Source organism: Perognathus longimembris, chromosome 2 (assembly GCF_023159225.1).
Source record: "Perognathus longimembris pacificus isolate PPM17 chromosome 2, ASM2315922v1, whole genome shotgun sequence".
Taxonomy (NCBI): Eukaryota; Metazoa; Chordata; class Mammalia; order Rodentia; family Heteromyidae; genus Perognathus; species Perognathus longimembris.
In genome coordinates this window covers 341,802-358,222 of record NC_063162.1, presented here as the reverse complement: position 1 = coordinate 358,222, position 16,421 = coordinate 341,802, and the positions used below count along the sequence as shown (strand labels likewise).

Below are 16,421 nucleotides of genomic sequence, written 5' to 3'. Positions count from 1 at the left end.
GCCCGCCTTTCAGGCAGGTGCATACCCAGAGAGGCCAGGATGTCCACAGTGCGCATGGCTGGCTGGATATAGAACCAGAGCTTCTGCAGTGACAGGAGGCCCTGCCTGTGCAGCTGCTCCAGCTGTGTGACCAGGATCAGGTACTCCTTCACGAGGGTTCTCATGGCAGCTGCTAGAGCATGGTTCACCTGCCCATACTCAAAGGACGACTTCTCTTCAATGAACCTATAAGAAAGATGGCCAGAGCTCCATGTGCAGAAGCTCAATTATTCTAAATCCCACTGTTCCTCAGGAGGCAAATGACTCACCCAAGTTCTTACAACCCAAGGAAAACTTTTGCCACTACAAGGACTCAAGATATGGCTGGTGACTCACAGGCCCTTCAAACTGTGTTAGAAGTGAGACTGAGTCACAGGGTAGGGATGCGGTCTGACTCTCAACCTACTGTACAAACCCCTGAGCTGGACACATAAGGCAGGTTGAGCTGGGCCCACCTGGTCACGGTTGAGTAGCTGGCAGCCACAGGAAGGATTCTGTTCACCAGCTCCCGGATGGACAGGTCCAAGTTAGGGTCCACAAGGAAGGTGCGGCTCTGCCTCCCAGCCAAGGGCTGAGCAGTGATGTATCTGCCATCCACACCCATAAGCACATAGAGCAGGTCCTCCACCACTGCTGACTCCTGGGAGGCCAAGGGTAGTGCACCTGTAGGGCACAGGCACCACTGGACTTGCAGGCTCCTTCACACCTTGGACCACCCTGGTCTGACCCACTGACTGGTCACCCCTCCTACATGGATGGATGGAATAAAGCTGCAGCCTTCTATGGTTTAAAAATGAAATGTCTCTCACAGGCTATGTGTTGAATGTTTGACAAACTAGTGGAAGGTTCTGGAAACTTTAGGAGGTGAGGAACAGTTAGAGAAAGTTTCAATGGGAGAGGACTGAAGATTATACCTAGTCCCAGACCCTTCTCTGCTCTCTCCTCCCTGTCAGCTACAAGTTGAGCAGCTTCACACGAGGTGGCTTGCCTTGGTGTTGTCCCCAGCCATGAAAGCCAAGGACTGTGGTCTGAGATCTCTCAAACTGAGCCAAAATAAATTCTTCCTCCTTTGAGGTGTCTTCTCAAGTATTTTGAACATAGCTATCCAAAAGTAACTAACAAAGAAAACTGGTACTGAGAAGCAGGTTGGTCACTGCTAAGATCAGACCCAATCATGCACTTAAAATCTTAAAGTTTGGAATTAGCTTATTAGATTTCAGAAATGTCTGAGATATTTGCTAGAGAAGCCCAAAAATGATGTAAACAGAGCTTGATGGCTAATTCTGGCAGAGCCCAAAAATGACATAAGCAGAGCTTAAAGGCTAATTCTTGTGGGAGTTCAAATGGCCAGGAATGCAGACAGTGAAGGCCAGACCAAGAGTTTTCAAACGGGAATAAAGGCTCTATCAGGAACTGGCTTGGAGGTCCCTTATGCTGTACACTAGCAAAGAATTTGCCATCCCCTAAGACTTTAGACTGAGTTTAAAGGTAAAAAGCTAGTTATTTTGGAAGAGGAAATGTTAGGGCAGTCTGACATTTAGGCTGTGGCATGGGTATTGCTGGCTGGTTTTAGCCAGGTTTATAGTGCGAATCAGGAACAAAAACGAAAGTGGAAAGACTTGAAAAATGTGCAGTTTGGTCAGAAAAACCCACATGAAGCTGGGACTAAGGAAAACATGGTTTCTGGAAAGGTTAACAACATTAAAAAGAAGTCAACTACTTTTTTGGGGGGAGTAGCATTGTGGCAATAGGAATGATGTTTGAAGACATCTCTGGAATTGGTCAGATTCCACTCAACACAGACTCAAGAATAAAAAAGGGTAAATTCAATTTGCTTGCTCAGCTGGTGTTCTACCACTTGAGACATGCCTTCAGTCTGGCATTCTGCCAATTAGTTGGTTCTGACTGGGCTAGCATCAAACTATGATCTAACTATTCTCAGCCCTCCTGACTAGTTAGTACCGTACTGGCACTGCACAGAGTAAACTTAAGAGAGAACTCCCTGCTCATAGCAAAGGGTCATCTGGGAATTTGTTTCACTCAGTTTAGCTACTCAGGCACTCAAAGAAGCTGCAGCCCAAGAGGGTTTTGTCACTATTCAAGCTGTGGTAGATTCTGGCATGTCAATGTACATGTGAGTGGGTTTGCAGGCATGAAGAATCCAGCAGCTTCAAAGATCCCATTGGACTCTACTCTGACTTCAAAAGAAGGCCTGGGAAAGCTGGTAATGTGCAGCAGGATTAATTTCCTGCAGGCAGTCACTGAAAGGGTACACATGGAGCTGAGAATGAAGCTCAAACTGTGGTGGGGACCCCAGGATGTTAGAGATGCCAAGTACGTGGAGCATCTGCTGAGGAAGGATGCAAGCAGAGCTATCTCGGGGGCCACATGGGCTTCAAATGGCAAGGCCATAGGGACAGGGCTACCTGAATCCATAAGGGCTACATCACATCAAGCAAAGGCTTGGATGCTGGACCTAGAGCTATCAGACATAATGTTTGCTCTGTTGAGGTTTGTTCTTGCTTTGGTCTGATCCTTCTGAAACATTTCTGTTCCTCCCTTTTGGAATGGGAACACTTACTGTGTGCTAGTCTATCTTGGGCGTATGTAACTTTCTTTTTAGTGCTCCAGGAGCTTATAGCCTTGAAATGTTACTTTGAGTTTCAATAGTCTCTAGACTTAAAGACTTAGCAACAATGGTGGAACAGTCAATACTTTGTAGATTCTTGGAGTAAATGCATTTTGCACTGCTGGAGGCCAAGAACAGAATGTTATGACTCAAATACAATTGTTCCATACAGGCTATGTGTTGTACATTTTGTCCCCAGCTGGTGGCGCTATTTTGAGAGGCTCTGGAAACTTCCAGAGGTGGGACACAGAGGAAGCAGGTCACTGAGGCACTCCTGAATGGCAGGTAATGCCCGCTGCCCCGCCCCTGGGGCCCACAGGCTTCCTCACTGTCTAGGTGTTATCACATAAGCAAACTTGACACGTGCTAGAAATAAATGCATCACATACCTATAGGCAAAGCGTCTGAACTTAAACTTGAGCCAATCAGGAAATCTCCAACCAATGTAGGTCTCTCGTACACCCACACTGGGAAAACAGGGAGGTGCTGGCCTGAGTTCTTTTTGTTCTGTTTGTCTCGAAGTATCTTTCTTGTAAGTTCCAGAGACTAGTGAGTACATTAAAAATATAGGGAGATATATTTCAATGCAAATAAAACAAACATTTGAATATATTAATACATCTTTAGCATAAAAATATCAACACATCTTTGGTACATAAAAAGTCAATTATCGGCTGGGTGCCTGTAATTATAGATATTCAGGAGGCTGGAGAAGGTCCTGTACCACAAAGGCCTGCTCTGGCACATGGGAACACCCCCTCCCAGGGACTGACCACCAAGGGCTGATCAGGTCAAGCTGGGTCAGCCAACTTTTAAAAGCACTGATTTAGGTGGTCAGTTAGAGGAGCAAGTGCAGGCTGACTGCACCAAGCAGGGAGGTATGCTCTCATATGCTACAGGGAGTGTAGTATAAGGGCAGCATGAGCCTTGGGCAGAGGTTTAGTACAGGACTGGCATACAGAACATGCCCAATAAGCTCAGCGGTGTCCCAACTAGAGCCTCTGAGCTTACCCTACACAGGTTAAGCTAGGATGTGGAAGAGGGGCAGCTAAGACATGGCAGAGGGCAGGGCTCTGAAGTGTCTGAGGATTACAAAGGTGGGCATACAACCACTACATAAAGATGCCTGAGACTTATCAAAAGATCAGGATAGGATACAAGAAAGCCAATAAAAACAGGAAGAACAGTAGGAGAAAATAACCTAGAGAAAAACACAGCAACAATCTATGTCAAACACTGCCACAAATTCCAGGAAAGTCATGACTTACACTGGCTCAGATTTATGTATTCACAAATCCACCTCATCAGATCCTCACAAAATTATTTTGTGGTTCAGAATTTTTGACTGAAAGGCATGATCCTGCCTCAACCTCTCTAAAGTCAGATTCTTTGCTTTTTTCATGCCAGTACTGGAACTTAAACCCAAGGCCTCAAGCTCCAGCTCAGTTTTTTGCTTATGGCTGGCTCTCTACCACTTGAACCACAGCTCTATCTCAGCCTCCCGAGTAGCTAGGATGTTAGCTTGGCTAACGTTCATTTTTAATAAGCAACAGAGGAGCCCACCTGGTCGGCACTAAGCACTACCCTAGATGTGTCACCTACGCAATGAGACAGCCATAGTAGTACCTGCTGCAGTGAAGAACCAGTGGTTACACTGCCAAGCTGCTTCCTCAGCTCCTCTAGCTCCTGTGTGGACATCTTAGAAGATGAGGCAGGGACACTGAAGCTGCTGGCAGTACTGCTGACCACAGCAGAGGCTGCAAGCTCAGCTCTTTCTTTTGCATTCTGTTGTAAATACTGCAGCGTCTGAAAACATGCAAAATTATATATTAAAACTAAGTCAGTGTGTACACACTGGCCTAGCAAAGCAAATACGTCTTAACTTACACACACGGAAACTTTACTTCCTTGATAGTCCTAACTTTCCCCTAATGGACAAACTTTCCTCTACTCTACCTGTGGTTTCTATCTGGAAGACTTCACTCACCTGTCCTGGCACTGGTGGCCTACATGCCAGGCCCCAGGTATACCCCTCCACTCAGGATGGGTGACCCAACATGTCACACCTGCTGGCTCAACCTCAACAAGTTACCAACACATCAGGGGCTGGGGACTAAGGAACCAGGTAAAGAGCAAAAGCTCCCCTCCCCAGGTACTACTCCATTTTTTTTTTTTTTCCAGTCCTAGGGCTTGGACTCAGGGCTTAAGCACTGTCCCTGGCTTCTTTTTGCTCAAGGCTAGTACTCTGCCACTTGAGCCACAGAACCCACTTGTGACTTTTTCTGTGTATGTGTTGCTGAGGAATCGAACCCAGGGCTTCATGCATGCTAGGTGAGCACTCCACCACTAAGCCACATTCCCAGCCCCACTACTCGAATTTTTTGTTTCTTCTGGCCATACCCAACCTGAATCACTGGTCACTACTGCTCTTCTGATGAACTGTCATGGTTCCTATATAAAGTGTTCCCTAAGACAGTTCATGTAGCCAAGTGTGATGGCATACACCTGTATTCCCAGCCAACTTTGGAATTAGAGATCAAGAGGATTACAGTTCAAAGTCAGCCTGGGAAAAAAGTAAGACCCCATCTCAACCAATAAAGCTAGGTATGGTGGTACATGCCTGTTACCAAACTATGGGAGCATAAAATAGGGAGACCTTGGTCAAGACCAGCCTAGAAAAAACTACAAGGCCCTAACTTATATGTGTGCGTGCGTGCATGCTTGTGTGTGTGTGTGAGTGCGTGATATATAGATATAATGAACTATACAACTTGTGAGTAGGGATGTGAGGGAAAATTTGGGAGAGAGCAAGGGAAGGGGTGACACTGTCCAAAAAGAAATGTACTCTTTTCCTGACTTATGTCACTATAACCCCTCTGTACATCACCTTTACACTAAAAATTAAAAAGGAAAAATATATAAATGTATCTATGTGTATCTACATATGTACGGGATAGGAGTGTGGCTCATGTGGTAAAACACCCGAGGAGCATGCAGGTAGTGAGTGTGTGCAGTGTGTGAGGTGTTCCACATAGTCCAGCATGGACTCTGTGAGAAATACACCCAGACACTACTCTCTGAGACTCCAGAGGATGAAGTGCCAAGCCTCGTCCAGGATGCTTACTTCCTTGTCTTCCGTGAGCTTTGACAAGAGGTACACCAGTGGGTCAAGGTTCCTTGTATTTTTAGACTTCAGCTCATCATATTTCTTGAGAAAGTCCTCAGGAGTTCGAGAAAATTCTGCAATTTTAACCTCAAAAGGAAAAACATAAATGACTTAATGACAATAATTATCAAGTACTTAGGAAAAAAGCTTAATCAAATTAAACACAAGACCCAAAATACAACTGTATGATGTGAGCTAAAATACTTACAAACCTTTGAAATAAAACTAATATATGCTCCTTCAAATTCACCATATTTCCTCTACCGTTTCTCTCATTTTGTTTTGTAGGCCCAGAAGCAGATACTACCATCTTCGATTAGTTTACACATTCATCTCACACCTTGAATACTATTCCTTCTGGTGTTTACTATATGTTTCAGATCAGGGCAATGTTCCATTCACGAACTTATAACAGCCCTAATGAGAAACTAAATAGGGTGTGTTCTGAACTTCACTCTGCTCAGTCATCTTATTTAACTGTCCTGAAGCCAGCATCATGATGTTTAAATAGCTTCAAAGTAGATTTCAGAGTAGATTTCAAATTCAAAGCCATTTTTTCCCAAAGATCTAAAATTTTTAATTTTTTCATAATGGAAAGAAGACAAATTCCAATGTAGTTAATACAAGTAGCTTCCCTGCTTATTCCAAGATGTCTGCATGTCAAGTGACAGAAGGACAGTGTAAAGACAAGGTTCAAAGCAGACCTTACCAGGCCTGTAGTGACTTACCAGGTGTACAAAGGACTGAGTGGCCAGAGCTGCCTCTATGAGCCAGGAGAATCAGCACACAGCATATCCTAGGCCCATGGAAAGCACTGGACCAGGGCTACTGGCTTTCCTCACTAGCACACTGATGATGCAAGATATAGCCCTCCCCCTTCCCCAGTCCTTTTATCAAGAATGGGTACCCACCTTGGCACTGTGAGCAGAAACAGTGGTTGTGACATACGGGGTTCGGTTCTTTTGCAGTAGGTCGATGTAGACTTCAGCCCCGTCTCCTCCATGGATGCGTAGCAAACTGAGCAGCTCATTGACATCATGGTGGATCCGAAATTCACTCATGGCTTTAACTGTGAGACACCAACATAACATTTCTTTACCTCCTAAAGAAGACTGTTCTTAATAAAACAACAAAAAACATACAAAAATTGTTTTTGCTGTTGTGTTTATTTTTATTTGTACCAGCACCAGGGCTTGAACTCAGTGCCTCAAGTTCTTGCTCTGTATTCTCACACACAGCTGGTGCTCTATCACTTGAGCCACACTGCCAGTTGTTTTTGTGGATCCTGGGACTTGAACTCTGGTCCTGGGCGCTGTCCCTGAGCTCTTCAGCTCAAGGCTAGTGCTCTACCACAGTACCACTTCCAGTTTTCTGGTGGTTAATTGGAGATAAGAGACTCATGGACTTCCTGCCTGGGTTGGCTTTGAACTGTGATCCTCAGACCTCAGCCTCCTAAGTAGCTGGGGTTACTGGCGTGAACCACCAGCACCAGGCCTACTTCAGCTTTTTTTTTTTTTTTTTTTTTAGTAGTTTATTGGAGATAAGAGTCTTACAGAGTTTCCTGCCTGGGCTGGCTGCAAACTGCCATCCTCAGATCTCCTAAGCACCAGTTGCTTTTTGCTAGTCAATAAGCAATAGAGTCTCATCACAGATTGTTCTGTCCTGTCTAACTTTAAACCGTGATCCTCTAGATCTCAGCCTTCTGAGTAGCTAGGATTGGCAGGCATGAGCCACCAAAAACTTCTTTAGACAAATGTGACCCATTTCGGGCCTTGACAAAACAATCATCTGGCCCAGCCTAGCCCCACCTCTTTTCCACCCTCACATAGCCATCTGCTCTTCCTATCTCATCTCCCTTGGGACCCTCATTATGGTCACACATCACACCCCTCTGGCAACCCACAGTGCTGGCTCCTGCCAACCTCTGCTCCACTACTCAAGGAGCTGTACCAGCCAGGCCCAGGTGGTCGCATGGGCCCATAAGCCCAGCTCTCCCTTCCTGGGTAACTCTATCCCCACACGGCCTTGGCCAGCAGAGCATAGCTCTACGGTTCCTCTGGGCTGACTGACAGATTTTCTGGCCCCAATTTGGCAGACAAAATATTCCTGCCCTTTTTTTTTTTTTTTTTTTTTTTTTTGCCAGTCCTGAGGCTTGGACTCAGGGCCTAAGCACTGTCCCTGGCTTCTTTTTGCTCAAGGCTAGCACTCTGCCACTTGAGCCACAGCACCACTTCTGGCCGTTTTCTGTATATGTGGTGCTGGGGAATTGAACCCAAGGCCTCATGTATACGAGGCAAGCACTCTTGCCACTAGGCCATATCCTCAGCCCCCTATTCCTGCCCTTTTGAGTGTCCAAGACCTATACACGATATGCACAGGCTTAGGTGACTGCCCTCCAGCGATATTAAAACCCAGTTCCCACTTGTGGGGCGACACCTAATTCTTAAATGCTGAGTTGCTAAGGGGCAGCTCCATTCACACCTCCAACTGTGTGCTTTTTACATTCAAGAACCTAGAATGTTTTCTTTTATGGCCTAAACTTGGCTATGTACAAGATACTTTAGGTAAGATTTCTATATGTTCCCTGTGCAACTGGAGCTAGGTGGCTACATTATAGCTTAGCCTGCTCTGCACCTAGCTACAGGAGGGTCTTACCAACTGGATCAAAATCCTATCTGAACCAATGTGTGGGAAGACAGAAGTTAGCCTGGGGACTTGTATGCCATCCTCCTGGTGGACAGCAGCTGCTGACCACATGGAGACTTCTATACCATTGCCTTGGTGGGCAACAGCTGGCTGCATAACAACTCCCACTCCTCACTGGTAACTGGGAAGTTAGCCATTAGTGTCAGGAGTGCCAAAAGAAGGCACTGAAACAAATATTGGAGCATTAGCTTTAGATTTAAAAATGAGCCTAAAGAAGCTTTATGGGCTTCACATAAACACCTATGCAAAGGTTCTTAATTTGGGATCTACAAATAAAAGAGAATCCTTAGAGATCAGACACACTTTTGTCTGTGAAATTTCTAAGCATTTGGTCTTATAACAATTCTCAAAAGCCTCTGTTGCCCAGAAGGGGTTAAGAACCACTGTGCTAGCTGGAAACGTGACTTAGTAGTAGAGTTCTTGCCTAGCATGCGTGAAGCCCTGGTTCCATTCCTCAGTACCACATAAACAGAAAAAGCCAGAAGTGGCACTGTGGGTCAAGTGGTAGAATGTTAGCCTTGAGCAAAAGAAGCTCAAGAACAGTGCCCAGGCCGAGTTCAAGCCCCAGGACTGGCAAAAAAAATTAAGTATATATATATATATATATATATATATATATATTTACTACTATTAACTTGAAAATCTATCTTGAAAAAGCTACACCCTAACCCTGTGTAATGGAAACCAGTTTTTTTGGTCTGTGAACCTCTAACCAAAGCAGGTGTCTCTAAGAATGAAAGCCTGAGCTGGTGTTCAAATGCCCAGCACTTGTACTTTCAAGTACAAGCACAAGGAGGCACTCATCATAGCCATAGTCACCAGGGCAGGACCAAGGGGTGTGGGCAGAGGAATCTCTTGCAGACTGCCTGAGCCTGCTACCTTTGGGCTGTGGACTGTCACCTGAAAAGGAGGTTTAACAGACTTAACCAGAGCTGCCAAGGAGATTAAATAAAATTATCCTGATAAAGCACTGATGGACCCCACAATACACGCCTACAATGTTGTTAGGAAAGCCAGAACAAATATTGCTGCTGTTATGACATACAACCAATCACCTGAGGGTATCTATTACAATATGTAGGAAATGATTAGTTTTACAAAAGGAAAACTGGGTATGAATCACCAACAGAATGCATCTTTACCTGAAAGTTACCTTGTCACAGGGAGCTCTACAGGAGGAATGGCAGAAAGCTTGACAAGCAGAAAGCAAAACCCCAAACTTCTCCTCAAACAGTTTCTTCAAATCCAGTGGCAGCCAGTTTAATCCACATTCCACAAGGCTTTCTAAGGCCTTCTAGCTGACCTATAATTGCTGGACTATTTTCATCACACTAGATGGCAAGGAAAGCATTTGCCAGCAGTATAAAGCCCCTCTGCCAGATATGAATAGAGAACCACTCCTGCAGAAGCATCTAAGTGGATATTTAACTTACACTCAGGAAATACTCATTGTGATAAAAAAAAAAAAGTATTAATTTTTGAAAGTGCTTACTGCTGTTTGAACTGGGGCACCGTCCCAGGAGGAGGCCACTGTCAAGAAGTTCCTCCCACTTAGGCCACTTGGCTGTCTTAGCAACCAAAAAGGTGCTCTTCACAGTGGGCAAGGGGTCAGGGACACAAACTGTGAACACCAAGGTGTCACAACCAAAAGGGCCAGTGTCCCTCTGAAAAGCCCAGTTGTGAAGAAGTCAGATTGGTTATAAACACCGTAACCTTTCTGGTGCTTCTGAGTTTCTATGATTAGAGATCATCTGGTGTTTCCCATGAACCAGCTAGAGGCACATTCCCAGCCCGCAGTGAGTAAGTCACAGAGGGAAGTTGAAAAGGACTTTGGGGGCTTCCTAGCTAATTGTGCCAACGGGCCTGAGCAGCATTCTGAGATCCGTGAAGCCTCTGCAGTCCAAATGCTTTTGTAGGGGCGGAAAGCACTAGAGGACGCCTCCTCGCAGGCCTGACTGCGTGGCTGGGCACACGGCCCCAAAACTTCATGTCCCCGATGAGGTGACAAGCAGGTCTTCATTTTAACCTCCGGCCGGGCCTCCCGTGCGGGGGCCTCCGGAACACCGCAAACCCACGCACAGGTGACGACCCCCCCCCCCCCACCGGTGCCTTCCACTCCCGAACCTCGAGCCCTGGGGGAGGGAGGCTGCCAAGCGCGCGGGCTTCTAGGCGAAGGTTCCATAAATTACCGTGGGCGTGGGCCGGGAAGGGTCACGTGACGTGCGCCGCGAGTTTCCCCGAGCCGCTGCCCACGGCGGGCAACTGTCCAGCGGGGCCGGAAGGACGAAGCAGGTGCCGGCGCAAGCGCTCCTGGCGAGGGGGCCCGGGAGGCGGCGGCCGGGCGGAGCAGAGGGAACCGCCGCCCTGGGCCGCGCGGCCAGAGCCTCTGGAGCCCGCGGCCGGGTCTGGAACGAAGCCCCGACTGTGCCCCGGCCCGGCCCCCTCCCAGCCGGCACTCACCGCGAGCAGCCCGCCCCGCCCGCCACGGGAAGTGTGCGTCACGTCCGGCCCCGCCCCCGACGGTGGCCGCAGGGCCGCGGCGCCGGCGCCCAGGGCGATGCTGCTCCCCCCGGCGCTGGGCGCCCGCCTAGCCGGGGCGCCGGGGGCGTCCGAACCGCTGCCCGTCGAGAGGGACCCCGCAGCCGGGATGGCGCCCTTCCGCTTCACGGCGCGCCCAGTGCGCTTCCCGCGGGACCACGAATTCTTCGAGGTGTGTGCTGGGGGGCGGGAGCGCTAGGGCGCCGGGGCCTGCGCTGGGAAGGCCGGGCCGGGCCCTGGGCGGCGGCGGGCGGGGGCGGGGGCGGGGCCTGCGCCGGGAGAGCGCGGCCTCGCACCGGCTGCCCCTGGCGGCGGGCGCCGAGCCGGACGCTGGGCTGCCCGACCCCCCTGCGGCACTTGTCTCCTGCAGGACGGGGATGTGCAGCGACACCTCTATCTGCAAGACGTGCTCACACAGGTGGCAGCGCCGCCAGAGAAGTCCAGGTTAGCCACGAGACCCCACAGCCCTTCCCCTCCCTTTCTGACTCCAGGGTTGACTTGACTGGTTCCTCCTCCACTTAGTCTGCGGAAATTTAATTCTTAAAACATTAGGCTTGGGGGCAGAGTGCTTGCCTTGTATGCATGAAGCCCAGGGTTCGATTCCTTAGCACCATATAAACAGAAAAAGCAAGAAGTAGCACTGTGGGTCAAGTGGCAGAGTGCTAGCCTTGAGCAAAAAGAAGCCAGGGACAGTGCTCAGGCCCTGAGTCCAAGCCTCAGGACTGGAAAAAAAAAAAAAATTAGGCTTGGCCAGACGGTGATAGCTCACACCTGTCATCCTAGCTACTCAGGAGGCTGAGATCTGAGGATGGTGGTTCGAAGCCAGCATGGGCAGGAAAGTCTCTTATTACCAATAAACTACCAAAAAATGGGAGTGGAGTTGTGGCTCCTTGAACACAAAAGCTCATGGACAGTGCTGAGTTCCTGTCCCAGTGTGCACACACACACCCCTAGGGCTGGGCTTGGGATTGTGCCCTCCTGTGAGACATGCCTTCTTTTCTAGGGTGCCCGAGTTCACCTGTCAAGTGGCAGGCTGCTGCCAGGTATTTGCAGCACTGGAGGACTACCAGCATCATTACCACATGCTGCACAGGAATGTCTGCTCCCTCTGCAACCGGACTTTCCCTTCGGAGCACTTGCTGGAGGCCCACATCCTAGAGTGGCATGACTCACTCTTCCAGATCCTGGCAGAGAGGCAGGACATGGTGGGTGATGGACAGGGCCACCCTTCCCTCCTAGTAGAGGAGGCTGGTCAGGGCTGAGCTGGGGTCAGGTGAAAATGACACAGTGTCCTTTGTAGTACCAGTGCTTGGTTGAAGGTTGCCCAGAGAAGTTCAAGAACAGCCAAGACCGGAAGGATCACATGGTGAGGCTCCACCTGTACCCTGCGGATTTCCGATTTGACAAGCCCAAGACAAGCAGAGGGTATGTGAGGGGCCAGCTGTGGTGATGTGGAGGCTGTGCTGTGCAGCCGGGTGTTGGTACAGGGGTAGCTGAGTCCCAGGGGAAAAGGGCTTAGTACCCATAGAAGGACACCAGAGGGAGAAAAAAAGAGGTGAAGGAGGGTGGCCCTGTTTTTAACCCGTGCTCTCAGTTGGACTGTGCCCCAGCTACCCCAGCTCCATACAGTGGCTAGGACTCAGCCTTCTGAGGCTGCCACAGGAATCTTTGGGGATTTCTCCCAGGCTGAGTTTCTTCTTTATATTTTCTGGGGGACTCTTGCTTTCCATTTTTCCTATTTGTCTACTGTTGTTGTTTGTTTTTAGGTAGTACTGGGGTTTGAACTCAGGGCTTTGCCCTTGTCAGAAAGGCACTTTCCTGCTGAGCCATGCCTCCAGCACTCTTTTCCTCTAATGGTTTTTGAGACAGGGCTCTCTTTCCTCCTGGGCACAGACTTCCTCCTGTAGCTGGATGACACACATGCACCACCAAGCATGTCTACTAAATTGCCAGGGAGAAAAGTGGAGCTGTGGCTCAAGTGGTAGAACAGTAGCCTTGAGCAAAATAAGCTCAGAGACAGTGCCTAAACCCTGATTTCAAGCCCCAGGACCCACACAAAAAAGAAAGGCAGAAAGAAAAAGAACCTGAGTCTTAGATGGTTCTCTTGTTTATATTAAAGAGTAAAACACACACTGGTGTTCTAGAGGAGGCTGACTTATAGTTTGTAGTTGGTTTTAGTAAATCTCTTTCCTGAAAAGACATTTTGTGGCATTTATCACATGGCACCATGAAAATACTGTGTTCAGAGCTGAGTACTGTGGCTCGTGCTTATAATCCTAGCAACTGGGAGGCTGAAATTGGGAGGACTAGAGTTAATAGCCAGCTTGAGCCAAAAAAGTAATAATAATACTCTTGAGACCCAATCTCAACAAGTATCTGCATGTGGTAGAGTGTACCTGTCATCCCAGCTATGGTGAGAAGCACAGATAGATGGATCATGGTTTGTCTAGATCATCCTGGACAAAAATGAAAAGAGAGACTCTTTCACAAATAACCAAGTAATACTCACTGGACACTGTTGAAAATGAACTACACAACTATGTGTGGGGATAGGAGGGAAAAACTAGGAAAGAATGAGGGAAGGGGGTAACATTGTCCAAAAAGAAATGTACTCATTACTTGACCTATGTAACTGTAACCCCCCTGTATATTGCCTTTATATAACAATTTTTAAAAAATTAGAGGGCTGAGAATGTGGCTTAGTGAAAGAGTGCTTGCCTGCCTAGCATGCATGAAGTCCTGGGATTGGTTCTTTAGTTCCACATAAACAGAAGAAGCTGGAAGTAGTGCTGTGGCTCAAGTGGTAGAGTGCTAGCCTTGAGCAAAAGAAGCTCAGGATCAGAGTTCAAGCCTCAAGAGTGCAAAAGAGTGTGTGTGTATGTGTGTGTGTGTACATACATATACATAAACAAAATAAAGTTTTTTATTTTGTTTTTGTTGCCAGTCCTAGGGCATGGACTCAGGGCCTGAGCACTGTCCCTAGCTTCTTTTTGCTCAAGGCTAGCACTCTACCTCTTAAGCCACAGCTCCACTACTGGCTTTTTTCTATATATATGGTGCTGGGGAATCAAACCCAGGGCTTCATTTATACAAGGTGAGCATTTTACCACTAGGCCATATTCCCAGCCCAAAGTAAAGTTTTTTAAAAGCAAGTAAAAAGGAATGAATGTGTGGCTCAAGTGGTAGAATGCCAGCTTATCAAGCTTGGGGCCCTGAGTTCAAACCCCAGTAGCACTAAAATATATATAGAGAGAAACGTCTCAAAAGAGCTGGGTGCAGGTGACTCACACCTATAATCCTAGCTACTCAGAAGGCTGAGATCTAAGGATCATGGGTTGAAGCCAGCCTGGGCAAGAAACCTTATGAGACTCTTACTGCTTAATTGGCAGTACCAAAAAAGCCAGAAGTGGAGCTGTGGCTCAAGCGGTAGAGCACTAGCCTTGAGCTGAAGAGCTCAGGGAGAGTGTACAGGCCCAGAGTTTAAGCCCCAAGAGTGACAAAAAATAAAAATTAAAAAAAAATGCACTTTTGAACGAATCTGGGAGTACAGAAATAACGTAGAGCTGATGCGCACTCCTCTGCCTTCACAGCCTCTCCTTGCCCAGAGCCAGCGCAGGCCTGTCCACCGGAGCCCACCACACTGAGGACCCTATGGAAGTCTGTTTTGAAGACACCATGGAAATCAGCTCCGAATCCCCTGCCCTGCCCCCCTGTAGAAGGACCTACAGTCAGAGGTCAGTGTGGGTGTCTTAAAACTATTCTCTGTGCTCTGACCTGTGTCTGTGTTCTTTATGAGAGAGGGCAACACTGGCCTTGAGTCCTGGCTTCCCTGGAGCTGACAGACTGGATGTGCTGGTATCTTTCACCTGTGCTTTGGAGTCTGAAGCCCAGGGTGCAGGCTCCACCCCCTCACCGTGCCTGTGGGGTAGGACCTTCGTTGCTCACTTCAGTCACAACTGGTGGCCGCATTCTAGGATGGAGCTAAAGTTGTTCTCAAGTGTAGCTGGGGATACTGTTAACAAGTAGGAAAAATTGCCAAAGGATCCAAACTGACAGGAAGATGGACGTGTGGATCCCTCCGTAGAAGACTCAGGCTGCCAAAGCTTGGCCTGGATAACAGTGATGAGGTTTCAGTGGATGGAAGTCAGTGCTACAGAAAGCTCTGCAGGAGCTGGACTTCCCAGCTGAGCTCTTCCGAGAAAAGGAGTCTGTTATCATGAGATGCTCCCATGGGAAGGAGGTCTGAAGTGGGAGGTACCCCATGGCCCAGAAACACACTCCACTTCCCAACTGTTCCACAGAGGGAAAAGAAATGGGCACCATTCTGAGATACAAAGGAAACATGACAAAAGGCGCTGACATGAATTGATTGCTTGTCAAAGAAGATATCATTTAACATTATTTTTTTCTTTTTTCTGTTCCAGAGTACCTCCTACCATCTGTTTTGGCCAGGGTGCATCTCGAGGGTTTAAAAGCAAGAAAAGAAATAAACACCACTGACTCAAGAAGGGGAGAGAACCAAATGTCTGAGCAGAAGGCCTGGGAGACAGGGCCTTGGGCAGGAATCTATCCACTGGGATCTCCCTCCAGTTCCTGGTGTGACTGTCCTGGCATCTCTTTGCCACCTTGTCTCTGTTCCCCATGAGTAAAGCAGCAGCTATGACTAGAAACAGCAGGAACCAAGACACACTGTGAGGAACTGGTTGGGGAAATGGCCACCTTGCTCCAGAAACTCTAAAGTCTCCATATCCAGTACAGCTGTACAGCTGGCCCAATGCTGTTGCTTTGACTGAATCCTTGACCACACAGCAGTGGGAGAGATGCCTCTGTGTTCCTGCAATCTTACCCAGCCAGCAAGCCCTGCTGGGACACAGCCAGAAGAGTGCAGAAGGCAGCCCCACTGCGAGAACAGAGCAGCAGAAGCCCTTTCCAGCAGTAGTGTGGGCATCAGGAGTGATGTGAATGCGGAGCTGCAGTAGGAAATAGCAAGTCGGGAAGTTGAGCTAGTATGTGGAACCTAGATATCCAGGATATCCAGGAGATATCCAGGAGAAGGCTGCTCTGCCTGGGTGAAGGCAGGACCCCAGGGCCAGGTGGGAGAGGCCTTACCTCATAACCTACTTGTTCTGGGCTTTGAGTCTGTCCAGAAGCAAGGGGTGTTTACCCTTGGCTTCTAGTACAGTGGCAAAGCCATGCTCAGAGTCTTCAGAGAATGTGAAACATAACCTCAGATTCCAAGAAATCAGCCAGTGGTGCTTCAAGCACTGAAAACTAGAGTAAGTTACCAAGTTCTCAAGAGGAAAAAAAATTGAGGGGCTGGGAATATGGCCTAGTGGTAAAGTG

The 16,421-nt window shown here is 48.1% G+C and overlaps 2 protein-coding genes across 6 annotated transcripts in view; one reads left to right on the top strand and one right to left on the bottom strand.

Annotated features, from left to right (window-relative positions):
- The window catches only part of Tubgcp2 (tubulin gamma complex associated protein 2), a 28,584-nt gene extending 17,444 nt beyond the window's left edge, over positions 1 to 11,140 (bottom strand). The window contains exons 1-7 of one of the 4 annotated variants that reach the window (XM_048337995.1): positions 11,001 to 11,140; positions 6,746 to 6,903; positions 5,793 to 5,921; positions 4,295 to 4,474; positions 3,058 to 3,214; positions 495 to 702; positions 26 to 225 (exon numbers count right to left, since the gene is read on the bottom strand). In XM_048337995.1, the coding sequence (XP_048193952.1) occupies positions 26 to 225; positions 495 to 702; positions 3,058 to 3,214; positions 4,295 to 4,474; positions 5,793 to 5,921; positions 6,746 to 6,895 (1,024 nt within the window). In that variant the 5' untranslated portion in view covers positions 6,896 to 6,903; positions 11,001 to 11,140. The other 3 variants (XM_048337997.1, XM_048337994.1, XM_048337996.1) reach the window with 3 other exon arrangements.
- On the top strand, positions 11,098 to 16,210 carry Znf511 (zinc finger protein 511). 2 transcript variants are annotated; one of them, XM_048337998.1, is made up of 6 exons: positions 11,098 to 11,250; positions 11,449 to 11,522; positions 12,082 to 12,283; positions 12,379 to 12,503; positions 14,669 to 14,812; positions 15,503 to 16,210. In XM_048337998.1, the coding sequence occupies exons 1-6, from the start codon at positions 11,098 to 11,100 to the stop codon at positions 15,576 to 15,578; spliced, it is 774 nt and encodes a 257-aa protein (XP_048193955.1). In that variant the 3' UTR covers positions 15,579 to 16,210. The 2 variants fall into 2 exon arrangements, with proteins under 2 accessions (XP_048193955.1, XP_048193956.1); XM_048337999.1 differs by lacking the exon at positions 14,669 to 14,812.
- The last annotated feature ends 211 nt before the right edge of the window (positions 16,211 to 16,421 follow it).

What these genes read in the sequence shown, in the direction of transcription:
- Znf511 (XM_048337998.1), top strand. Translation starts at nt 11,098, where the DNA reads ATGCTGCTCCCCCCGGCGCTGGGCGCCCGCCTAGCCGGGGCGCCGGGG. An exon ending in GGGACCACGAATTCTTCGAG is followed by an intron (nt 11,251 to 11,448) that starts GTGTGTGCTGGG and finishes TGTCTCCTGCAG; the next exon opens with GACGGGGATGTGCAGCGACA. An exon ending in AAGCCCAAGACAAGCAGAGG is followed by an intron (nt 12,504 to 14,668) that starts GTATGTGAGGGG and finishes CTGCCTTCACAG; the next exon opens with CCTCTCCTTGCCCAGAGCCA.